The sequence below is a fragment of the Plectropomus leopardus genome, chromosome 16, assembly GCF_026936395.1.
Source record: "Plectropomus leopardus strain MGB_pleo_1.0 chromosome 16, ASM2693639v1, whole genome shotgun sequence".
Lineage (NCBI taxonomy): Eukaryota > Metazoa > Chordata > Actinopteri > Perciformes > Serranidae > Plectropomus > Plectropomus leopardus.
In genome coordinates this window covers 3120013-3146921 of record NC_142191.1, presented here as the reverse complement: position 1 = coordinate 3146921, position 26909 = coordinate 3120013, and the positions used below count along the sequence as shown (strand labels likewise).

The window sequence follows — 26909 nt, the reverse complement described above, 5'->3', positions numbered from 1 at the left end:
ATTTCATGTGGGAGTTAAATCAGAGGTGATGTGCTCAGCATTTCCTCTGCCTTCACAGTTATTACTTCTGAAGCGGTGGATACGGTATTAGCTGATATGACTAAAATTACAACACTCAGTTCTCTTTTCTCCGTTAAATGTATTCAGCTCCTGCAAGGTGGTGCAGGGACCTGAAGGTACACACAGTGTTTGGATGAGAAACAACTTCATCTATTTTTCCCTCTGCTTCTGTGCCAAGGTCATCTCTTTTTTGGGGGAGAGGAGTGTAATGAGATGCGGCTCTTTGACAATGTTCTACTCTATCTCTACACCTTTAAAGATGCAGGCACACTGAGTTTTTGCAGCTAATACTTGTGTATACTCACTGACAGTGATATAATGCAGGACCCACTTCTAAAAGCAAACAGGTCCTGCGCTTCCTCTCCAGGAAATACTAGAACATGATTTCTTTCTTGCACCGTACAGTGAACTACTTTCAGTTTTTATATGCAGGTTGAAGGCTGCTTCGTGTTAACCCTTTGAAACCTGGAGCAACATCACTTTACTTGTGCTGCTTTCAGAAACATTTTACAAGTATTTAAACCTTTGAACCCTTGTTTGATGGTTCAATTTATTTCAAAAATGTGGGAAAAAGGCAATTAAAAAATTCATCATTTTTTAAAAAGCTAGGGGAGAAAAGAAAGCTGTAAACTAAATTTATAATTATTGTAATTAAATGTGTAAAATTATGTTACAGAATTATTAAAAATTTTAACCCCTTTTTTTCCTGGTTATTTACTTGTTTTTTCACTTTATTTCTCTAGTTTGAACCATAAGAGAAAAATGTCTAGGGAAAAAGGGAAAATACATTTATAATTTGATAATGACAAATTTAAAGTTATGTGACTAAATTATTATATTTTTTAAGCATCTTTTCCAGGTAATTTTTGTGGGTTTTTTGTTGTTTTAAAACTTTTTTTTTATCATTTATTTATTCGTTCATTCATTTGACTAATTTTCAGATAACTTTCTTGTATTTTTCATAATTTCTCGCCAATTTCTTCTTTCATTGATCATTGCCTTGTTCCCATCCTTTTCACAGAAACCAAGTCAATTTGCTCAGGTTTCAATGGGTTAATGTTAAAAACCCACATCTGTCACAACACGGCAATCCTCGCAGCCTTGAGATCAATGCAAGCTGATGCCAAGAATAATTTGCATCTTTCACAACATAAAAAAATCTGTTTTTCACATTTTGACTTGTAAACCAGAGAACACACAATTTCACTATAATCTCACGCTCTTTTCTTCATGTGTGAACTGTTGAAGATAACTTTGTGTGAACAGACCCATGTCAGATTTCCTCCGCTGCTGACCCACTTCCTGCCTGTCTAAATCAGACGGTCATGGCTTATAGGGATGACTCCATTTTGCCAAAAAATCGGGGGGATGCTCACTGAATTCTGTGGCAAGCTTTTAAAAACGGTGTCTGCTACGGTTAAGATGCTTTAATTTGTCACCATTACAGCACGCATTTGAGCATTTTTCAGATCTTCGTGCAGCGGTTTTTGGTTTCATAATGTGTCCCATCATTTGCTGCTCAAACGAAGCTGTTTGGAGCTTAAATCCCGAGCGCTAGCCCGTGGCGTTGTTGAGGACAGCACGCGATGTGCTGGTTGCAGAGCAGTCAAGCGGACGGGGCTGGACTTGCCCCTTTTTCGCTTCATCCCATTTGCTCATCGCCTCTGTCGAACAGTCGATGAAGGAGGAGGAGGAGGAGGGAGGAAGAGGAGGAGGAGGTGGGCCGTTTGTCTGAGAGCTGACGGGGGAGCTATGACATCCTCGCGTTAAAACAACCAAGATTTTAAGAGAGCGACTCAGGCGGACAGCTTGGACAGGGAGAGAGATGGTCATATCTCAGCCCCGGGGCAGAGCCAGTGTGACGAGTGAATTCACCACAGGCCTGTTGTACCCCAATTTGTCCCGGGAGGTCAGCTGTTGGACAAGAACCAACCTCCCCCCTGCTTTCTTCCACTCTGTCTGTCTTTCTCTCACGCACACAAATCTATCTGCACACCTTTTTTCTCCATCTTCCTCAAGCAATAACAGAGCGATGCAGGGATGGGTAGTCATATGAGCTCCCCAGCTGATCTGACTGCTGCTCTTTTTTGCCTTCCCATTAACTGATGTGGCTGATTGTTGATTATGCCACAGAGACGGGGAACCATAATTAGGAGGATAATGAGAACAGAGATGGCTAATTTGCCCGGAAAATGCCTGCACAAACACCACCGTCTACTGAAACTGTCTAAAAGCGAACTGGAACGTTGTTTTTTTTATTGCTTTGTCCACATGTCCACAAGTCATACTTGTTTTTCAAGTACCTAATGCAGGGATACTCAACTGCCTTTGTTTGGGGGGCACTTTTGCAAAATGGCAGGAGAACATTTCTCAGACTTTAGGACATTTGTAGGATCTCAGGACATTTTTAGGATTTAAAGACATTTCTAGGATTCTAGCAGATTTCGAGGATTTTAGGACATTTTTAGGATGTTAGGATATTCATTGGATTTTAGGATTTTTATACTGGCACTTTCTTTGATAAACAAGCTCTATTTTGATACTGTTTTATGCATTTGGCACCTTATGTATACCAAAACTACAAAACCAAAAGTCCCAGTGCAAATCACTTTAGCTTTATCGTGAATCTGAGAATGGTTGTGGGGGCACCCAGCGCCCTAGAGTTGGCCCACAGGCCATAAGTTGAGCATCACTGCTCTAATGTTTTCAGGGATAGTCAGAACTTTCACCATTTGCTGAAACAATTCCTCAGCACACCTGTCTGTGTCAGCACACTGTTGATTATGCTGCGTATTAATGAGCAATGAAAGCAGTCTGTCAAACCTGTGAATATTTACATGTTACATTATCGGTGTGCACGGCCCGGGCCGTGTGTGCGTGCTCTCAGACACATTTGCATTTACAGGCGCGCACACAAACACAGACACAGACGCAGCATGGCCCCGGAGCTGCTCGTTAAAATGGGCAGATGGCTGACTGACTGAGTGGACTGGGCCTTGGAAGCATTTTGCCAGCCGTATTTCTAATGGTAGCCTGCTAGCCCACTGGCCTAGAAGGGAAATACGAGGAGCGGGCAGAATTAACATGTGAAATGAGAAATGAGGAACATTAGAAGTTGAGAAGAGCCTGTTTGTGCTAAATGTCACTCACATTCCCACACTGTTTGCCAAGTTTTTGGCATGCATTTCTTGCATCGTGGGTTAGGCTGCTGCTGAAGCATGATTATTGCACCGCAGTGATAATCGTGAGACAGTCCCGTCTCTCTCTCTCTCTCTCTGAGCTCCTTCCCAAATGGTCCAGCTCGGCTAGCAGCTTAGCACCACAAACAGTTGGCCATAAAACACATGTTCAGTCTCTCCTCCCGTGTGGATCAGGATGTATCAGTGTGACTAACTGTGTCAGGGCAATGAGCTGAAATTAGACACCGCTCACCACTCGCTCTCCACACGTGTCGACTTTGGCAGGCAAATCCGCTGCTGTAGCTCCGGCCCTTTTGACGTGATAAGCTACTTCTTCCTGCGGAGTCATCTTTAATATCAACTCGTTTTGGCTGCCGTTATTAGCTGTGCAAATATCAGTATCTTTTATGGTAATGGTCCCTCATTCTGTTCAATTAAATTAATGGGGGTGACATTATGAAGTCCCTCGAATACCTTAGGGTTTTCCGGTTACAATGAGATATGCATAAGGTCAAGGTGATTAAGAGCTACATTGGATTGTTTAATGAATATGTAAAACGATCTCCCATTTCCTCTGTCGCAATCCTGCATTTGTAATGAACACTTTAAGACCCCTTTTTCCTGACCTGAACTCTTGTGCGATGTTCAGTCACCTTTCAAAAGTATTTAAACCACTGAAACCTGATCCAAACTGGTTTGATTTCTTTACTTAAAAAGCCAATCAGCAACTTTGCATAAATATCCTACAAATTGCAAAAAAAAGTAAGAATGTGACAAGAAATTTAATGAAAATAAGCCCAATTTTTTTTTAAAAAGAGAGAGAATTATTAAAAAATATTTTTTTAAGGGAAAAGCCTCCAGAAAATTACATTTATAATTAGTACCATTATTTATTCAACTTAAGTTACTGAAATTTAAAAAAAAAAAAAATCTCTTTTTTCGCTCTCTCCTCCATTTGAGTCATTTCTCATTAAGCTGCTCGTTGCCTTCCCATGTTTTTGAAGGAAATCAAGCAAATTTGCTCAGGTTTCAAAGGGTTAAAAATATCCACTGGTTTGATGGAAGGCTAGTAATTGATGGCTAGGGCAAGCAAACTGTTAAGCAAGTGCTAAAATGGTGCCTTCAGGCTTAGCTTTGGGGATTAATAAACAGACATGGAAAAAAATGACAGTTACAATAATCTTACTATAAAAAGTAGGTCAGGGGAAAAAAAAGGGAAAAAATGGTGCAGGGACTTGCCTGATTTCAGTGCAGAGGGCATTTGCGTCTAGTGCCCAAGCTGAAAATTATGTTTGGATTTGAGTGGTGAAGCTGCTGGTAAAATAGAGCAGGGGGATTACGCTTGGACCACATGTCCTCCGCAGCACATTGGCTTGTTCCGGGCGCTGTCGCATCAAGAGGAAAGGGTTTTATCTACATGGGAAACTGAGCGCTGTAACACGCAAACGTGCACACACAGCAATCAGCATTTGCACAGTCAGAAAAAACAGATGTGCTCAGTGAAGCACACACATTCAGGGGTCCCCCCAATTCTCCAGAAATGGAGCTCCACCGCTGCTCATCAGCTGGCCATTATCTCCCCTCCCCCCACCTCCATGCTTTGTCCTTCCCTTTACTCTCCCAATGTCATCCTTGGCTGTGGGAGGAGAAGTAGCAGCCATTTTGGACTCCCTAAAGGAGAAAAAAAATCACCCTTCCTTCACCGGCTTCAACATCACTTTTCTTGTGCTGCTTTCAGATTCCTCTCACAAGTATTTAAACCTTTGAGCAAACTGGTGCAACTTGTTCAAAATAAAAACATCGGAAAATGCAAAGAGCCACTTGGTAAAAAATGTTTCACAATTTGATAAATTTAGAAAAATTTGATCTTTTTTTTTAAGCTAGGGAAAAATGTCTTTAAAAAAAGTAAAGAAAAGCTAGGGGGAAGCTGCACTTGTAATTAACATAATAACATATTTGTTGCAAAATGATTATAATTTTTAGGCACTTTTCCCAGGACATTGTCTTTTATTTATTTATTTTTGTCTCTCTCTCTCTTTTAAACTAATTTTCAGGTCATTTTCATGTACTTTTTACTCATTCTGTGCTAATTTTTGGGTAATTCTTCTTTCATTGCTCATTGCCCTCTTCCTATGTTTTTTAAAGAAATCAAGCCAGTTTGCTCACGTTTCAAAGGGTTAAATCTAGCATTTTACAAGATCTGAAGGGACAGTTCAGATTTTTGAAGTTGAGTCAGATGGGGAACTAATCCATAATTAGAGTACAAACAGTAATAAATATCTGTCAGCACGCCTCCAGTTTAGAGAAGCAGGCTGGAGTCCGACACAAGCTATGCAATGCACTGTTGTGGAGGGGTCAACAACAAAACGTATTCTAGCCACCTAAAAATAGTCCCACTGTCAGTTTAAGTGTGTGCTATATTGAGAGTATTTTTACCCCTTTACCTTTCCATCAGACAGCCCATTTTGTCGGGAAAGTCACTCTAAGTTGTGCATCTTTGCTCTCATCAAAGCCATAGACTCCATTGACAGAAACAGTAATTTTAGCTCGCTGAACACAGGAGCTGCTGGTCTGTCGCTGCTTTGTTCAGTTAGTTAGTTTGTGTTATTTTGTGACTTTGGTGAATCCAAACTATCCCTTTTAGACGCCAAAGTCACACAATATCACGGATATACTACCTGATCGAGGCAGCTGTAGACCAGCAGCTCCTGTGTTCAGTGATGTCAGATTACTGTTTTTCTCAGTGCAGTCTGGCTTTGAGGAAAGTGATATAACAAATTAATTTTCCCGGTGGAAATCACTGTCTGACATTATTTATTTATTTTTTGGCAGGACTTTTTGTAGGTGGCTAAAATATGTTTTTTTGCTGACTCTTTCACAGCAGCAGACCTCTTAGCTTACATGTCGGACTACAAGCTTGTTTCTCAAAACTGGGTGTGTACCAACAGACATGTTCTGTTTGTAATATACTGTCTGTGGACGAGTACCTTATACAACCCCACTTCAAAAAATCTGAACTATCCCTTTAATGCTTAGAGAGGAAAACCGTTCATATCCAGTGGTGGAAAACAGGCCAGGCCTCTGTGCAGCCGGGATCAAAACAAAGCACAGACTCAAATGAATATCAGATATTGAGCATTAGAGCCGACACTTAAACTGTCTAATATTGTCTGTCTTGATTAGGATTTGTTTAATTTCCTCTTGTCAGTCCTTGATGCTCTCGAGGGGCTCTGATTACAGAAATCTCTCAGGATTCATTTTCGGCTACAGCACCAGGTTTGGATGAAAGCTCGACACAAAACCGCAGAAACAACTGAGCGATCGTTCATGTGGCCTAAATCAGAGTGGCATGTTTGATACCCACAGGGTGTCATCCACGGGTGAGATCCTGGTGAGGATGTTTGCCGTGAGGGAGTTTAATGTGTGGCTTGATATTTTTTTGGCTTGCCATTATGTGAACAGCAGGAGTCCCACAGTGAGCATTCCTCTGAGAAACCACAAGGGTTGTGCTGAATTTGGGTCAGCAGTGCAAAAAAAAAAAGAAAAAAAAAAGATAGGGTGGGTTAAAGGGATAGTTCAGTTTTTTGAAGTGGGGCTGTTTGAGATACTTAGCTATAGACAGAGTGTTACATGCAGTAGATGTCAGTTTGCACGCCATCATGTTGGAAAAGCAGACCGGAGTCCAACATGTAAACTAAACAATCCACTGCTGAAGATGGGGGTCAGCAACAAAATGTTTTTTAACCACCATAAAAATCAATATTAGTTTAAGTGTACGCTATATTGAGTGTTTTCACTGCTTTATCTTAATGTCAGACAGTAATTGATTTACAGGGTTCCCACAATCATGAAAAGCCTGGAAAAGTAATTCAATTTCCTAATCTCATTTTACAGGTCTGGAAAAATGAGGGCATATGTCAAAATCTTTAAAAATTTGGAAAAGTCATAGGATTTGTTGTGTGTGATGAAAGTAATTTTTTAAGTAACCTTCCACGGATAGCCCTCTACATAATGTAATGTGACAGCAAATATATTTTTTGTCAGCTGTTTACATAATGTAGCTCTAATATGCGTCAACTCAGATTCGCACGATATATCGATTCAGTGTCAACATTGCAATGTGCAATAGTCACATTAGAAGATGTGAAATGTCACGTAAGGCATATTAACTCAAAAGCCACCAGACTCCATTGAGAAAAACATAAATTTTACCTCACTGAACACAGGAGCTGCTGGTTTACTGCTGCTTCGATCAGTTAGTTTCATTTTGTGACTTTGGCGTGTAAAAGGGTGAGTTGGGACTCACCAAAGTCACACAATAACACAAACTAACAAACTGATAGAGGCAGCGGCAGACCAGCAGCTCCTGTTTTCTGCAGTGTGAAATGACTGCTTTTCTCAAAGGAGTCTGGCTTTAAAGAGAGCGATAAAACAGCTTCATTTTTTTGTTAGTCAAAATACATTTTGTTGCCGACCTCCATGCACATCACTACATTGCTTAGCTTCCATGTGGGACTTCATCGTGTTTCTCCAAACTGGGGATGTGCCGTCTGAAATCTACTGTATGTCACACACTGTCTATGGATGTGTACCCCACACTACCCCACCTCAAAAACTCCATACTAATCCTTCAAAGGGTCTAAAAGAGACGCGGAGGAGAAAGATATGGGTCTGAGAAGGAGCATCCAAAGATCCACAAACCTCACAACACCATAAATCCTCATGGATTTATGTCTCTTTTTATATGTGTGTGAGGCACTCTGTGTGATAAAAGTTGCAGAATATTATGCCATTGTAAAAAAATATTCGAAATGTGAAAGAGTTGTTTGCAAAATGTGTAATCTGATTCCCCAAATAGAGGGGACAGATGAAGTTTTATGTGTTTCTCTCCACAGGGGTTCACGCTCAGGTAGTGACTTTGATCAGACATGTCAAGGGGCTCCTCTTTGGTCCTTACATGGAGCATAATGCATAGAAGTGTGTTTGTTTAGTTTTGCATGTTAGGTAGATGCACATGCAAAAGCAGCTGGTGTGTGTTGCTAATGCGGGACTTTGCTTTCTCTTCTTTCCTGTTTCGACTCCACAGCAGTCCAGAGAAAACCAGGTGAGTCTCAAGAAAAGTTCAATTGTAGCAACAGTTCTTTATTTCATAGTTATGTAATGTAAAAATATTTATGCATTCAGCTTTAAAAGGCAGGCACAAATGTACCAGTAATCCAGTTATATAATTTATAATTGACATTTATTCAGTAAACAAGCTGCAGAGCTGCTTAATATTCACATACTGTGTTGCTCTCTTTATTAGTCGTTTGTCTGTTTCAACAGAAAGCTTTCAGATGCACTTGGGAAAGCTTTGCTTTTAGTGTGATAGCCATGGTTTGCCATCATGCAAAGCATGCATAATGACAATACAGCTGTAGTATTGGTGTGCTGTTGTTCTGAATTTTCTCTCTCTGTCCCTCTCTGTTTGATTTTTTCTCCTCAAGGCCTGGCGCACCTGAAGGCAGAGCAAGGTCTGTTCTTTGTCTTTATAGAGCTCTATTGTGTTTTTTATGTTCACTCACCGCCTGGCTTTGTTTTGGGGCGTAATTTTACGCCGTGTGCCTTCACTACCTGTCCGTGTTCATTTGTGTGTTGCGATGCTCCCATTGTTGCTGCAGAGAAGTGGGAGTGTGTGTGTGTGTGTTTGGAGGAGTGCATGGCGGCATGGCATGTTCCTCATCTCACCTTCGTCTGTCTCTCTCTCTCTACGCTTCTGTCTCTCCTCACCCTCGTCTCACCCAGGTTTCTGTGTATTACATAATTGTGTACTGCTCTCAGTTCCACTGCTAACATGCAGTGACACACTCCACTGTTCCTGCTCGACCTCTGCAGCGACTGCGTGGGGGAGGGGAGGAGGGATGAGAAGCAGGGGGGCAGGAGGGCGGATAAGGAAATGACTGGAATTAGGGGAGACAGCTAAGAGGAGCAAGAAGAAGAGGGGCATGGGAGATAGAGAGGGAAAACAGGAAAATAAGGAACAAAAAGTGTCAGGGTTAGGTAAGGTACATAGAGAGGAAACAGCCTAGTTTCTCTCTCAATTACGTTTCTTATTGGAGAAATCTGCAGCGTGCTATTTATGCCCAGTGTTAATGTAGGAAGTATGCAGGAGTGTGTGGAGCTTGGAGTCACTGTTGCAATGTAATGTTTAATGTTAGCTTCTTTTTTAAACCATAGTCATTGTATTTCTTTAGTTGTTACCAATGTTGTAGTTGGTGCTTAACCTTTGATACCTTAACATGAGTTAAGTTAAGTTTTTTTTGTCATAACCACAATGTTTCCCCGACCTTGACCATACTGTAGTCACCATGCGCATATTTACAAAGAAGTCATTTTCAGTTAACTCTCAACATTCGAAGCAGCAGTTGATAAAGTCTTTCAATAAGGAATGTCAGTTTTGCAGTTAATTTTTCAGAGAAAAAGCTAAATAGTGTGAAATACATGACAGATGCGTTGCCTTTTTCTGTGGTGCTCCATTAATTAAATGAGCCTTAACGCCGCATTTCAAAGTGCTGCCATTGGTGGTGAAATTTTAATATTTGGTCTTGTAAATGTTTTGCTTTATTTTATGTTAGCTTTGCTGACAGACAGCTACCTGCAGAAACATAGATAGATATAGATATAGAAACGGAGATACCTCATTGGCTGCTGCTCTGGGCTCGCCATGATGGGCCTCCGCAGGTGGCAGGGAGGTTAAGATCTGCTAGTAAACAAATACATGTGCGCTGAGAAATTTTGCAACAAAATCAACCGTGACTCACTTAATTTTGAACAGATTTTCATGAAATTTGTTTTGCTATAAAGGTTGGAAAGTAACCATGATAGTGTTTACTTGTTTGAATCAGTTTCAGTTACTGGCGGCCGTCTAACTATTTATGTAGAAACTTTGAAAACAGGGTTCACAAAGTGCTTTGACAAACAAAACAAAGGCAGAAATGGGAAATATGGAAGGCGATACAACGGCAGAAAGCCAAACAGTCCTAGTGAGCAGAAACCGAAAATGGCTTTGAGTAAAGATAAAGTTAAAACAAGAGGACAAATAATGCAAGATCCAGGACGCATAATGTCAATATAAAATAATACAAACAAAAATACCAAAAGCATTTAACGCAGTAAAACCACACATAAAAGGAAATAAAACGTGAATAAACAGGTAAAATAAATAAAAGATAAACAAAAGGGATAAAGAAGAAATAAAAAGATAAAATCAAGTGTATAAAAAATGTTTTTTATAATCAGTATTTTCAGTGGAAACTCTAAGATCTCTTGACTTGCCTGCAAACATTTAGTCAATCTCTGCCTTCGTTTTTGAACTTGACAGCTTGTAAAATCTCTTGATGTTGCAGACCTTTGAGCCAGAATTAAGAAAGCAGTTATATTAAATGTGTTTTTTTTTTTTTTTACATGGCCTTCATGTTCCTCCTTTTAAATAACAAGCAAGGTCAACAGAGCTTTCATCTTTGAGCTAAACAAAACTGGCCACAATCAGCGGGTACAAATGCACAACCCTCAAGTGGTCGCCATGACTCGAGCACCACTTCCATGAAGAGGACGTGCAAATGAATGCTGCTGTGCCTCTTTCTGCTGCGACCTCAGATAAAGAAAACATGTCCGGGTCGTGTGCTGCCTACATCCCCGTCTCCCATTTCTCTGACATTTGCATGATTGTCAACATTTTGCATGAAAGTGTCAGCTGGCAGTGTGCGAGCTTACTGTAGACTAACAATAGCTTTTCCCCACTTTTCTGCTGTCTTTTCTCTGGTGCTGTGCGCGGGATGACTCTCTTCCCCTCTTTTATCTCTACGGATCCTCTCTCCTCTCCAAAAACTGTAGGTAGAAACAAAGGTACAACATCCCTTTTTCCCCTACTGTACTTTTATCTGCGCTGCAAGAGCTGTGTGTGTGTGTGTGTGTGTGTGTGTGTGTGTGTGTGTGTGTGTGTGTGTGTGTGTGTGTGTGTGTGTGTGTGTGTGTGTGTGTGTGTTTGAGTGTGTGTTAAATTTGGGCTTGTGCTGCCACTGGTTAATCATTCATTATGTGTGTTCATTAAATGTGTGCATATGCTCGTGTGTGTGTGTGTGTGTGAGAGAGAGAGAGTGAAAATCCGGTGGACTCGATGCTTTCCAGCTTGCGAGCGCCCACACGTACTGTTGCGTGAAGGATGAGCGATTGACTGGAGATGAAAAGAAATATGGTGTCAGAGACTAAATGATTTTCACTTGATTATCGCTGTCTAATATAAAACGATGAGAAAGAGCTCTGCGATGGATTGTTCGGCGTCTTTGCAAACAGTAAATATTAATGAAAGTGTCTGTTTGGAGACGAGACGTGCGTCCGTCTGTGTGTTTAAGTGCCTAATTGGATGTGACAGGTCTGTGTGTGTTGAAAGGGAGCTGATTGGTGAATTTGACCCGACATTTGGCTTCATCTGAATGAGGTCGTAGCGGTGGCCTCCGTGTATTGCAGTCGTGCAGAGAATGGCCTCATTATTCATTTATCAGAGTCATGTGATACACTGTTTAGCTGTGTGTGGTCATGCGTGTTGTGTGCCTCCTTTGGCTGGAAAAACTGTGAATTATGATCACCCGATTTGATTGATCAGTTTAATTGACCAAAATGTGACTACAATGAGACTGTCGTCAGTGGTGTGTGTGTGTGTGTGAGATTCCTATCTTTACTATTCTGAACAAGTGACCTTTCGCTAAGCCCCGCCCCCATCCTTGCACAATAATTTAATGGATATAAACATGTTTTTTAAAATCAGTCTACTGAGGGAATATGAGATGATAGAATAGAGATGGAAACAGTAAGATTTGATATAAGATAGGTTGCTTTTGATAGTGTGACTAGTTTTTTGTATTGATGTTTCTTTGTTCTGTGATTTGTGTGTGTGTGTGTTTGTGTGTGTGTGTGTGTGTATTTGTTTATTCAGATTGATCTGTTCAGGTTTATGTCTTAATTCTTGTTTGTTTAGATCATGTGTGTATGGTGAATACTAGGACAGTACTTTTTAATATTGATGTACAAAACTAACTTGATTTTTACAAATTTGAAAAAAGAGGGTAGGATTTGATAATTATTCACTTTCTCCTCCTCCCTTTCAGACATGAGATGCTGACATTTGTTTACTGAATATGTCCAGTGGGCATTCTGGTGCCAAATAAAGATCTAACTAAATAACAAAAAAAAACACAGTTTACAATGATAGCAGGGCAGATTTACCTCTCAGAGTTATGTTTGCTTCCTCAAGGACGCCGTCCTGATATCATGATGCAAACGTTGGCGATGAGCTCACCGGTGGGATACACACATGCACTAACAAACACTCGTGGCCAGTCTGACCACAACAAACCACAGAGGCTCGGATACAACTTGCACATGTTTATGTATTCAGCTGCTTTTTGTGTTTCATTTGACGTGGATGTTATGTGTGCTTATTTGTAGTTCGTGACAGCTGCATTTGTCTGCTTGTGTTTATTGTTGTAACAATCTTTATGCTGCCATCTCGGCCAGGCTGCTCGTGAAAAAGACAATGTTCAACTCACGTAGAGACGACGCGACTTTAGTCTCTGCTGAAAATGTCATTATTATTTTTTCACAGCTAATTTTAGTTTGCTGCTGTATTAAAGCTCTCAATGTAACATACAGAACCTTTAAATATACACTTGTTGACTTCATATAGGACAACATGGTAAAAGACTGAGGCTTAATCAGTCTCGGGATAAAAAATCTGCAACTTCACAAGGTGATGATCCACATCAAAGACACAGAAACAACAGCATCGTTCTCTTATAGCAGACTTACCTACCAGCACAGTGTGATGTGCTCCTCAACCTTTCAAGAAATGCTACGTTACTACTATAGATATTAAGATAATTAGCCAGACATGTCAGCATTTGATTTGTCTTATTTTAGGGAAGACAAACTCACTTTTTAATCTTTCTTACCCTTTTATTTTTTGTTTTTACTTGTGTAAATGCTAAAGAAATGACGTCACTCTCTGAACTCTTTTATACTGTGTATAGGTTTGACTACAGCCTCATGCAAATTACTTCTTCATATGAAGAAATCCCAAGCTTGCCCGTCTGCCTAATTACTGTTGCTGAGCTATGATTGGACAATCGCTGCTCTGGGAAAGGGCTCAGCAAGTGCTCAATTGGGATTATCTATCTTGATTGATATCAAGTAATGTAACGTTATATTTTCTGAATTCTGACTGAAGTCTGATGTGTGTGTGAGTCTGCTCTTGGCTCCGTACCAGACCCCGCTCTGTCCTCTCCCTGTGGATGGGGCAAACCCAAAAACCGAATTCCCTTACACTTGCATCAGCATCTTCGGTAGTGGGCCGACGAGTGTGTAGTGAGCGGTCCCTCAGCGTCGCGGTTGTTAGCACTGTTGCATAACGTAGCAGGAAGGATGCGGGTTTGATGCACAGCTCTGGTCCTGTCTGTGTGGAGTCCGTCGGGGTTTTTCCTCTGGGCGTTCCATTTTTCCTCCAACTGTTCAAGGACATGCAAATCAAATGGACAGGGGACTGAGGACACCTATAGGGAAACGTGAATGATTGTCTCTATATCTGTAGTGCCTCAGAAATAGTAGTAGGTAAAATAGTAGGCAGAGTGATGCAGGTTTTTTACCAGCTACACAGTCTGTGTCTTTGTAGGTGTGGCTGCTGCCAGCTTCACTGTGTGCATATTGAGCTTTGCCAAATCATAATGCAGGTCGTGATGCAGGGTTTGGAAGTGTAACTGGTGTTGAATTATAGGGGTGTAAATCACAACTTTTATCACGATCTATCAATTCTATGGACAAGATAAGATAAGAAGGCTTTATTGTCTTTATATCAAAATATAACGTAATTGCGAGTGCTCCTCCCAGCAGTGCTTGAACATAATACACACATTAAAAAAACACATACAAATACACATAATTACCAATCATAAAACAAGGGCAGGCAAAATGCATTGGTATAAAATATAAAATAAATAGAATAAATAAAATGACAGATATTGCACATTTAGCAGTATTATTGCACGTCCATATTGATATTCATATGTCTACAAAAATGTAAAATGGGTTGCAGAGTCAGAATGTGTGTTGGTTGAGAGTGGATAGACATGGGAAAGAAACTGTCCATGAGTCTGGTGGTTTGTGTTTTTATTGAGCTGTATCATCTACCTGTGACGCGTCAGCAAATACCCTCTTTTTTTTTGGCTGCTTACTGTTGCCTGCCTGGTTCAAGGCTGCTAGCATTGTTTGGATGTTTAGGAACAAGGTGTGTCTTGCCAAAAATGGTTTACGCAGATGTGCCTTGGGAAATTTAAAGTACTGAATTAATTAACTTGATCATTTTAAAAACAGATAAATGGATCAATTGACTTGGCAACTTGGCAAATACCGTGGCTTAGTTGGTGATCTGGGCGTTAGACGCAGATGCAGAAAGATACCTCATGATTCACAGCCAGATGGCGTCAGTTTGAAATGCTGCTGGTAACAATGTGAAATAAGGAGCGGAAAAGTCCCTGTGGGGCGGGATGGGAGGTGCATTGGTCAAACAAACCCTGGACTTTCACCCAGGAGCCCGTTTCCATCCTACATGACTGTAGAGCCAGACCATGATGTTTTTTGTTTTTCTTTAAACTTAACCACCCTTTCGTTGCAAAAAGAAATGAACATGAGATACCAGATGCTTTACAGATGTAAGTTTATTTTGAAAAAGACTTTATGAATGTTAGAGCAGAAACTGTACATTTCTTGTGAAAACAGAAGTGCATTTTTAAAAGACACAGTGTGTTCTACAGGAGTAAATTAACAACGCAGGAGGATGCTCAGCACGCCAGATTTAGTTATGAACGTTCACTGATCATGTGCCAGTATTAGACATGCTGAGATGAGAATGTGTTGGAAATGTAAAAACACCTACAAGGTTGCTGTGCTGTGTCGCTTTGCTTCTGATGCAATTAGGTTTTTATTTTAATCATTTTGTGACACATTATCGTTTGTGTATTTTTTACACATAGTTTTTATCTGTTGAAGGGCTGCAGAGCTGCATGTAGAGAAAAAAGAAATTGACCAGCCACGTAAAGATTGAGACAAATTGAGACATGGCAGCTTTCTTATTCAACATGAAATCTTCAGTTAATTATAATGGACGCACTCTGCTGTGCACGTGTCGTGCTGTGTTTGTTCTCTATGTATTTTGGCTGTTAAACCTGCAATGATGCCCCCTGACCAGGGTAGGAAATTAGCACCAGCCACCAGACAAATTCTAGTAAAATATGCAAGTGGCTGCTCGATTTGCTTCACTCACCAGCCAATAAAACAATGGTAATTTATTGAGTGGCTGGTATCCACAAGCCACAGCGGCAGGTGCACGAAATATTACATTTTCATCTCTGCTCCAGACTATCCTGTCTCTGGAAAGGAATAATTATGTTTAAAAAAAAAAATGGAAAACAGTACCAGAATTTTGGCTGCTTTATCAAAAATGTATTATTTTTTTCCCTTGGGGATTAATAAAGTATATAAAATTAAATTAAAGAATACCAAAAACTAAAAGAAAATAAATAAATCAGGTTATGTAACCTAAAACACTTTTTTTAGAGAGGTACCAGGATCATGATGTATAAAATGAGAGTGCGTCTCACAGCAGGTCCCCGTGCTATTGGATTTATGTCTCTGCAGATGTGTGAATGTACTGTAAATGGCACAGTGGTTGGAGGACACAGTAAGTGGGAGGCTGGGGACAGATGGGAGAGAGTGGGGGAGGGGAGCGGATAGAGTGCTGCAGATGAAGGGGCCAGGGGAGCCTCAGTGTTGCCAGGCCACATATTTCTAATGAGAAATGTGGAGCACCTTGTCCATTCTGGACTCAGATCTGGGGCTGACGCTGCCTGAACCCGGAGGCATCTATTGAGAAAGTTTAGTCCCCTGCAATCAGCCGGGCCCTGATTGTTGTTGGCTCATGCAACTTTTTTTTCTTTTTTTTTTTGATAGCTTTGACGATATAACTTTTTGTGAGCCATGGCAGTGAACCAAGGACCGTGCTCCAGTTAGCAACATTGCTCCAGTTAGCGAGTTCAACATGCAGATGTGCACATATTATTAGACTTCACTTCGAGATGTTTTTGAGATCACACGTGTTCTTCTGGTTGCAAATTAAATGACCTGTTCTGTCATTGCGGAAAGGGTATTACAAAAGACTAAATTTACAGCTGACACTATGTGATCGTACCTAAAAAACCTCAAAGAAAAAGACAAAATTATGTTATTTAATTCAGCCAATAAATTCATTTATTGAATAACATAAATCATCCTGGGTACGTCAACCAATCTATGTCTCAAATAAAATCTTTATTATGGGACATTGTTTTCATGTTATCATGTTGAATATCATATTTAATTTAATCAATATAATGCTGCATCACATATCTGTTATTATTGCAATGTTTAAATGTTGCATTTAAATGTTACATTTAAATGTAATGTAAATATATAAATGCTTTTAATTGATATTAATGTTCTCTTTCTTAATGATTTTGTTTTTAAGTAATATTTGCAATAATTGTTAAATTATTTTTAATTGAACTTTTAATGTCAAGCAAAATCAATCAGTGTTAATGACATGTAATCAGAAACCACATCAATGAATCATTTAATCAGATATTTGTATAAATTAACTTAAATTGTGACCCATTATTTTAATTTACAACAACTAAGCTATGAAATATATTATCCACAATCAAACCAGAAAGTCAGAATTAAAAGAAAATCTTATAAACAGCTCAGATCAACCACAGATTACAGTAATAAACACCAACGTGAACAATTACAATCACATCGCAGCCCCCATCACAAAAGTCACAGAAATCGAATGGATGAATGGATGGATGAATGGATGGATGAATGGATGGATGAATGGATGAATAGTTTGCTGCGGACACTTGCGTAACAACACTGCTCGCGTACTGCATAAATAATTCATTTGCCATCAAGATAATGAGACCTGATCATGAGAGCCTGTGTTTACACTTTGTGGTAATTATGAGTAGCTGTTAGTTTTATTATGTGGAGAAGAGAGCTGAGTATAATGTGTAATACATTAAGAATGAAAGCACCAGGTGTTATGTGTTAGATGTGTTAACACTTTGAGGTATCATATTAAAACAAAGATTTATAATATTTAGGGAACACTGTTAATGTTTTCTCACCACATAATTAAAGGGTAATGTGAGTATTTTTTAACGTGGACCCTTTTTTGAAGCAATGGAAGCAACAATTTTTGATGTTGATCCAGTATTTAGTGAGAGCGCTGCAGCGACAAAACAGGCTGAGCTGAACCAATTTGGGAAACTTTTTACAGTCCATTTATTTCCACTAGAAGTTCTTGTTTTGCCACTGATAGGATCAGCTTGTATGACAGCATTATGGGAAGAATCCCCGCAGAGATGGACTCTTTTCTTAAGGAGTAATATCCCTTTTTGTTTGACCAGAACCCCGCCATCACCAAACACACCAGACTCCATTTAAATAAACAGGCTTTTTTGTACAGGGCCAGCATATTTTCCCATCTAACTGAATGAATTAGGGATTTATGTCAACCAAACCAGAGCTTATGATTGTTGAAACAGCAAAAAAAAAGACCTTGATGGTTTTTGTGAGTTTATTTTGTTTCTGAAAAGTTTGAATGAAGTATGTTTTGATGATGAATTAATGTTTATTTAAATGGAGTCTTGTGGGTTGACAATGGCAATTTTGGGGCAGTTTCTAGTTAAACAAAAAGGACCTTACTTTTTCACAAAAAGGTCTGTCAATGTAGGGATCCTTTCCTTCTGTTGTCAGGCACATATAATAATAATAATGATGATAATGATGATAATAATAATAATAATAATAATAATAATAATAATAATAATAATAATCTGAGCCTGTCAACAGCAAAACAAAAAAAAACTGTGGGTGGCAGTTCTTTCTCTCAATACAGGATGAATTTCAAGAACTGTAGTTCCTGTTAATCATTTAGGGACAAAATCTTTGAAAAGTAAAGGGTCCCGGTTGACGAGTACCAAAGTTACTTTTAACTATGCAGTGACAAAAATAATTACATTTTTGTGGTGGTATATAAGTGTTTGGTAATTAGTAATTTTGATCAAAAAAGTCTTACATTTTTGGCAGTTTACTTAGCCTTCTACTACTACGACCACGTCACAAAGCATTGATGAGCATAAATTCATTTGCATATTTTCTCTTAACGTAACGACAAACAAAAACCAGTAAAACACACTCTGACCACCGCGTCGTGCTCATGAAGGCCCATATTGCGCTCACTGACTTGTGACATCATTATTTCCTCCCCCATGTCTAATCAATGGTGTGCTTTCAGTGGACACCTGGATGGTGTTCATCAGGGTATGACCAAGGTCAGAGATGAGACTCTGAGCTGCAGCCTGCAGGTCTCGCTGCCAGCATCACCTAATGGCTTTCCCCCGAACACAAAAACATCTATTGTGTGCGTGACAAAAGCTTGACGTCGCTGTAAATTTTAGCTGAATGCATGCACACAATAGCTACACCTTACAATAATGCAAATCAGAGTTTATGTAAAACCTTGTTGACATTGTTTCATTCGAATGGGAGAACATAAATATATAGTGGACATTATTGCAGGTCATTGGAGAGAATTACAGTGTGCAGTCCTTCATATATCCTTCATATATCTGTACTCACCGTAGATCAGGGGCGTCATTAGGCCTGGGTGTCCGAGGCTTCAACACCGAGTCTTTTAGAAAAAGCCCTGGATCTTAACACACACACAAACACACACACACACACACACACACACACACACACACACACACACGCAGCCCTAAGGGACTGTTCTTTATTTATTAGAGGAGTGGGTTGGCTATTTTGTTGTTCTTTTTCTGACCCTCCCCGAAGCTACAAATATTTTTCCTGAGCCTCTGTGGGTGACTCGGGGGGAAAATGCATAAAGCGTTCAACTTGCATGATGTGTTTTGACAGTTTCTGGCTTTGATAAATTAAAAATATATAATGGAGTAATTTGGAAATTTTTATTTTGGTGGACCCACTGGCGCGTTTGTTTTGAATTTTTTTTTGTGGTTGTTTTTTTTTTTTTTTAATTACCAAAATTTTAAATGAAAAAAAATCACCAAAACTTTTAAAATCACCAACATTTTAAAATAAATATTTTATATTTTTATATATTTTTGGCATGTTATTATATTTAATCTAGGTCTCTCTACATGGACAGCTGCTAACATTTAAAACTCCCTTGGCATGCTTTTTAGTCAAAAGTTTTCTCGCTTGCTACAGCTAATAGATGCATAGACTAAAATGTGAAACTACTAGAAAATAATTATAGCTACTAGGAACAAAATAACGAAATATATAATTTTTCACCATCACTTGTAAAAATTGTTTCCACCATTTCTGCTGCCCTGAAACACCAAGCAAACATCACAGCTCGGCAACTTCAGTATCATCAAAATTGACCAGTTTCTCACTTGTACTTTCAACTTTGGAGGGCCGTTCATGTGCTCGTAAATATTGTAAATATAATATTTACAACATAAAGCCTCCAGTACCCTCAAATCTTAGAAGCGCCCCTGCTGTAGATGTTAGAGAATCTTTTCAGTTCTAAATCTGTTTGGACTCTGCGGTCGACGGAGGAAGAGCACTGCCAGAGTTGCTTCAGACATAACTTTGCACCGGGGGTGAGTCCACTTTAGAGAGCAGCGAGAGTGCGAGAGGGAGGGGAGGAGGGAGTGAGGAGTTCTGCCTGAGTCTAATCCCCCTGCATGAAGGCTTAGGACTGAGAACTTATTCTCCTCTTCTGGAGTCACTCTCCCTAATTATCCCCTCAAAGTCCTGCTGCAAAGTTCACACAGAAAAGATTTTTTGCTTTCTGCCTCAGTCACACTCTCTGTTTCCATCTCTCTCTCTGCCTGCCTGTCACCCTTCCTCTGACTCCATCTCTCTCAGTCTCCCCTTCCTGCCTTTGTCTCACCCGATTCATCTCTGTCTGCTTCGGTATTCCAGTTAGCCTTTCTCACTTTCTCCTCCTCCTCCTCCTTACTCTTTCTTGTGTTTCTCCAGTTCAAAGTAATCTGGACATCATGAGCCTCACATCACAGTCAGGCTCAAGATGGGAGTGCTATGCTGGTGCTTACTGCCTGTCCACAGATGCTGCCAGGCTTCAGTGGATTTATGTATAGCTCCGTCCATCCTCCTCGCAGCTCCTTGGTTAGCTCACTGGACTAAACCAGAGATACTGCAATTACTTTTTGTAGCAGTTTCCAGTATGTTTACACGGCACTTTCAAGCTACAAATATACTCTCCCCTCAAGATTGGTCATATATCATTTACCCCAAAGGATAAATAACAGAAAAGTTATGTTTTGTCACAGTAAAGATGCTGCAGTTTATTTGTTTTGTTGCAAAGTGCGTGTGTGAAGTGCGTCACACAGAGTCACACAGTGTCGCAGTATTTGATCTCTCAATCCGGGGAGCAAATGTGATTACGCTGCTGCTTTTCTGGAGAGCTGATGTGTGCCTAAGTTTGGAAATTGGCTAGTGGCGTATGATGACTCGAGTCAACCCGCCATGACGTGTTTGGAAGGCTGCCGGTGTGTTTATGTGACTCATTCACTCATTTGAGATCTTTTGTTTGATTTGGACTTTTGTTTTTATTGTTGTTCACACAAGGTCGCTGATTGAGCAAAAGATTCATTAGAGATATTTTAGGTCATTAATTGTGTTCAGTGGTGTTGGTGCAGGAAACTAAGCAGTACACCAAAGATTTCATACATCAAAGTATGTTTACAGGTTTTTGGAAGTACCACTGTATATATAAAAAAGTTTTTGGCTCCATAAGGGAGATGTAGGAAGTCTGATAAAATTTCCTCAAGTGATTTCACCTGAGTCAGTGTTGGCTGTAAAAGAAGGAGTTTGAAAATAAAAAAAAAATCTGGGGGTATGGAGTTTTAAAAAAAGGAAGCTTAGCAGACCTCTAGTCTCTGATTAGCGGCTTGTAGATCAAGGCTACATTACCAAACTGTTGACGGTAGAGTTGCTTTGTGGCAAATGTTGGGGACAAGTTTTTACTGAGAAGTAGAATACGATAGGTTTCTGGTTCTCCTGCCTTTACATGAACATATATAGTGTACTGACACATTTTGGCCATCTTTTGGGGTTAATTTAGATATCAATTTGCCCAAATTCATTGCAGCAGATTAAAGTGTAAAAACATATCTGTTGAGGTGCTGATAGTTGGAGAGAAAATTGCTAGTCATGGCAAAATGAGTGCTATAGGATGTCCCAAAATGCTTTTTTTAGTTTCTGACATGATTCACTGCTCAAAAGAAACAAAAATGTGTCTCGCCACCACTTCCAGCACCTCCTTTCTCTCGTCCTCACCTAACTGACCCGTGATTGCATGTTGCAAAATGAGCCATTTGTCCTTCCATGTCCTTTGTAATGCATGAGAAAGGGAGAGGCGCTGTGTGTCATCAGGGGTTTGCTTTGTTTGTCTCCTTGCGGTGTCACGGGGCCAATGGAAACGGGTTTTCCTGTTACGCCTCAGACGTTGGATCCAGAGCACCAGCTGGCGCTCACTGGCCCTGGCACGCGTCGGCTCGTGCTGCTGATAAACGACTATTAATGGCCAGACGCTCACCCTGAAATTGAGTTTCACTTTGCCTCCCCTCATCACGCGGTCTGAAACTGCACCACAATCCTCGAGGTGGATTTCAAAGTTGCTCAAAATTGAGGGCATTGGTCAAATTGATTTCAGCACTGACCGGCTGCTACTCGAGCGGTCCGAAAACATGAGCAGTAAATACGGACCTCCTCTGCTACACCTGTGGGTTTCCTCCTGCGGCTCATTGTTTCTGAAAAGATGCTCGAGTACAAATCGTTCAGAATCGTGCCTGAAAAGTGGAGGCAACAAGCCGTTCTGTTTGTGGTTCAAAGCTGTATTATTGAAGAATGAGGCAGATTTTGCATCAGCTTCATTACTAGAATCTATCGATTGTCTCTTCTTTTCTAATTTCCTTTACATGTTTTCTCTCATTTCTCTGCTTCGATCTATGTTTCGTCTCTTTGCTGTGTCATTTCCTTCTGTTCTAATTCTTCACACTCTTGTTCCTCTCTGTTCTGGTGTCCCATTTAGTTTACATTATTCTCTGTCATGTTATGTCCTGCTCCTTCTTGTCCCCTTTCCTCCGAGCCTGTATCTCCGGTTCCCCAGACGACGGGCAAAACACTGTCAGCCACAGCGCACGATTCTCACACCGACTCACCGATGCCAACCTGGTGATTGGTTGTCTCTCCCTCCTTCATTTTCTTTTTTAATTCTCTTTTGGCCTTGTGCTCTCTTTCCTCCTCTCCCTCTGTTCTGTCTCTCTCTGCCACTGACCTCTGGGATCAACCGAGCAAAACTGATTCCCACTTTTTCACGGATCATGAGTGCGTCAGTGGTTACGCAACAGAGAGAGAGAGAGAGAGAAAGAAAGAGAAGGAGAACATGTGAATATGTAACTGACATATTTGTCCATCTTTATTTGCCTTGCTGCTTATCACCAGAAGAATAATGCTCTCGGTTAAGCCACTTCCTCAACAAAATATTTAATATGTTTGCATGAAATATTTGAACTATCATTATCGGCTTTGCTGCGGGGCAAACAGACAATGTGCACTGTTTATACTCAGCGTCAAATAGAAGATCTGCTCACACACATGCATACAAATACATCTTCATAGTGACAAGAGAGGGAAACGAGCTTAAACATTGCCATCACCAAGCAGTGATGCAATCGAATCTGAATGTTTTTTATGGCTCATTCGTCAGGAAACCTGCCATAAATGTGCCAAAGACATTTCAAGCGAAATGTGGTAAAATAAAACATCACAGTGAAAGAGCGCGTCTCACATGCAGGAGTCGTAGTACACTGAGTGAAAACATTAGGCTGGGAACTCAGGAATGCTGTGTATTGTTTGTGAAGTGCCTGAGACCGTATGAGTAGGATTTATGCAAAGAACTAGGTTAAGATGTGGCTTGAAGGGCTGTATTGTGAGAGTCTAAGTATGAGCGCAGGAAGGCTTAGGAATATGTGGGAGTGCGTGTGTGTGTCTGCGCAGAGTGTTTGTGTGATTTTGCAGAGGGGTGACATGTGTAGATGTGATGGCTGCAGCCATGCATAGATGTTCACACCAGGGAGAAAGTAAACAAACATGGCAGCAGAATGGTAAGAAAAGCAGCAACCACTGTTGGAGCGCACTGACTCTCTCTCCTTCTTCCTCTCTCCGCCTCACTCTCCCTTTCTCTGGTTGTTCCTGCTGCCTGAGAGGTTTTATTTTTTTGGAAGTTGTGTTTGTTGATCTGTTAGTTAGCCCGATATCTCAGAAACTACGGAACAGATTGCAGAGAAATGTGCTCAAACATTTTTCTTTGGCTAAAGATGAGTGTGAATATTGCAACATTGTTCATCGTTTTCATTTACAGAAGAACATTTTTGCTTTTGTAGATTTCTTGCTTTGTCATGTATCTTTTAAGTACATGGTCGCCATATTTTGCACCGTTGTTTCCACTATTGTAAGGCTGCCTTCATCCAGCCGTCCCTTTTAAGTTGAATTACTGTACGGCTGCAGGAAAGCACTGGGACGTCTGCTCAGTGTCTCTGTCACTTTAATGTCCGCTTCATCAGTAGGACAACAACTCAGCTGAACACACAGCAAGGTGATTTGTCACTTTACATCACTCATATCACTCCACAATCTAAACCATCCTTTACCTTAAAGGGAATTAGTGCATCACATTATTGTTATTTCCCATTTTAACTTAAAGGTAAGCATGCAGTGTAATGTATGTATTCACCATTAAAGCAAATTAACTTACCACAAAGCTTCAATTAAAAGCTCAGGCTCTTGTATGCTTAGACCACTGAACTCAACAGGCTTATATTTGGGACAGACTTTTATTTCCTTTCACATGAAACTGTTGCTCAGCAAAAATCAAATTGTTTACTTTAACCTCTTTTTTCTGTCTCTCTTGTTTACTCCTCTCGAATTACTTCTTCTTTGGTGCTTATCGTGTCAGTAAAATTAACTGGATTATTGAATTGTAGATAATCTTATCACGTTAACCGTGTTTGTAGCATATCTACATTCACAAAAGTTTAAACATTATATTTCAGTGAGTTATCTAAGCGTTATCTAACGTTATCTCCAGTGGGTAGCCAAGAACCTTGTTTTACACATCTGAAGAACATATATAAAAATGAACTGCATAATAATAATAATAACAACAGTAATAATAATAAAATTTGAATTAAAAAATAAGGATTATAAGGAAAGGGATTGAATAAGTGGTGCATCAAAATGGTTTTATACTGTGGCCTGTTAGCTTAATTAGCTTGCTCCCGCTTTATAACAGCTTTTGTACTTATTTTATATATATATATATATATATATATATATATATATATATATATCTAAAGATCATGCTTTTATGTGTCCAAAGTGTAACAAGCATTTGTTATTTTCCCTCTACCTTTTCATGCTTCCTTGTCTTTCCCATCAATGACTGAGCGGCCTCTTAAGCTTTCATATTCTCTCTCTCTCTGTTTTGCCTGACAGAACGGTTTCTTTCTCGACTTCCAAGTTATTTCTACGTGTTATTTCCGTGCGAACGCTTATGTGTGTTGAAGCGTAGCGCTCACGCAGCACGTCTGCTCCTCAAACATTCTGACACCGACGACTACAAAAAGGTGCCTCTGTCTCAGTTCAGAAAACTATTTCATCTAAGTCGGTGAAATTTCGACCTGTGAACTCTGATGAAGGCGGCGAGTACTTATCAAATGCAAAAGAGCCAGAGCTAATGGAAAGAAGTGGCCGTGACTCCTGTAACATTAGAGTTACAAAGTAAGTGATATGAAATGTTAAAACAGTTGAAAAGAAAGAGCCGTTCTTCAAACATCAACCAAGGGCAGGCTTTTTGTGAGGCGAGGAATAAAAACCTTTCATGGCGAGCCATTTGAGGGGACTAAATGTTCTGGGAGCCTTGATAATATAATGTGGCTTTTTATCTTGGGAAGAACTGAGGTGAAAAATATGAGGCTGGTGAGCACCCGGCCGTCTTTTTGTGTGATCAGAGTGGAATGACAAAACTCACACTCCTCGTTTTATAATCAGACCTTTTTCGGGGTTTAACTATTTCACATATTTCTAAAAGCTGTTTAACCAAACATTCCCCGTGGGATTTGTAAAAAAGAAATTTTGTGAATGTTGAAATAGAAATATTCAGGCTATTAACATTTGCGGTACAAACACCCGTGCCCACGAGTTTGCACTTTAATTTGCAGCAGAAAGGTTTATAATTGGAAATATTGGCAAGAAAATTCCAATAATAGAGAGAAATTATCTTCAGATGATTTTTTCTTTTTTTGATCGTGCCCTCAATTAACCTGCCAGTTGAGATGTCAAAGGCAGTCATGTGACTCAAAAGAGACCCAGCATATGCGTAGTTATAAGCAAAATTAAAGAGAATCTCTGACCCTAACCCCTACCGCCGCCGCCGCCCCCCCACCTCAGAACGAGACATGGTAGGAGCCACGTAGCGGGCAAATGCCCTTGCTCTGGCGGAGCCATTATGCAGATGATATGCTAATGAAGTCATCCGATTTGGTTCTGCTCAGGGTGCGCTGCACTGAGGGAAGATAATCAAGCTCTGATCAGCTCCAAACGCTGCACTCGCTCGCTGCGTGTGTGTGTTTGTGTGTGTTGTCCAGCCGTGTGTGCAGCTCTGTGCTGGTCGGCTGTTGGAAGGACCAAACATGTTCGGGTCCACATGGATGTTCATGTGGGGGCGATCGTCTGGGTCTGTAATTATTTGTGCTTGTTTGCTGTGCTAAATAAACATATTGGTATGCTAAGTGTTATTATTACTAATTAGACATGTCACAAAAATTTAGCAGACGATACCAGTACCAGTGACATTCTGCAACCCCTGAGATCCAAAAGACTCCTTTATTAACCCTTAGGGCCCGCTTTAATATTACTCACACTCATATCGCTCTGTTCACAGAATGTGCTCATCAAAATCAAGCTTCAGTTTCAGAACCCTAACCCTTTAGATGCCAGGTTTTTGTCTTGATGCCATTATGTTTTAAGTAAAGAAAAAAAAGAATAATTATCAATATACTGCATGGTAGGTAGGTAGACTATTATAATTTCAGTGATTAGCAGCAACATTGATTTTATACACGATTATGTGTTTTTTTGCATTTTTACAAAATGCGCTTTTCAAAATATATATTAAAATTATTATATATTAATATTATTTTCTTCTTTCAGAGTTTTTTTAAACATCAGTCCTAATCCTAGATATCAAATATTCATTCATTTTCAGAATTTTATCCACTACATGCAAAGAGGATTTTTTTTTTGCTCTTCGGATTATCACAGCCGAGGATATGTAAGAGTCGCATGCATCCCTGGTACCTTTGGCTCTGGACAAAATGAGTACCGTGACAGTACTGGCATTGACTTGGTACTGAAGTATCAGTTCTTGTGGCATCGGTACTATTTAGGTAACTCTTTTTATAACTGCAG

The 26909-nt window shown here is 40.0% G+C and overlaps 1 protein-coding gene across 10 annotated transcripts in view; it reads left to right on the top strand.

The window, feature by feature from the left end:
• Positions 1-26909, top strand: part of nrxn3b (neurexin 3b) — a 407716-nt gene that overhangs the window by 9203 nt on the left and 371604 nt on the right. For all 10 annotated transcript variants that reach the window (XM_088089476.1, XM_088089477.1, XM_088089474.1 and 7 more), the window contains exons 3-4: positions 8326-8343; positions 8726-8752. In XM_088089476.1, coding sequence (XP_087945602.1) covers positions 8326-8343; positions 8726-8752 — 45 coding nt within the window. The remainder of the gene's footprint in view (positions 1-8325; positions 8344-8725; positions 8753-26909) is intronic.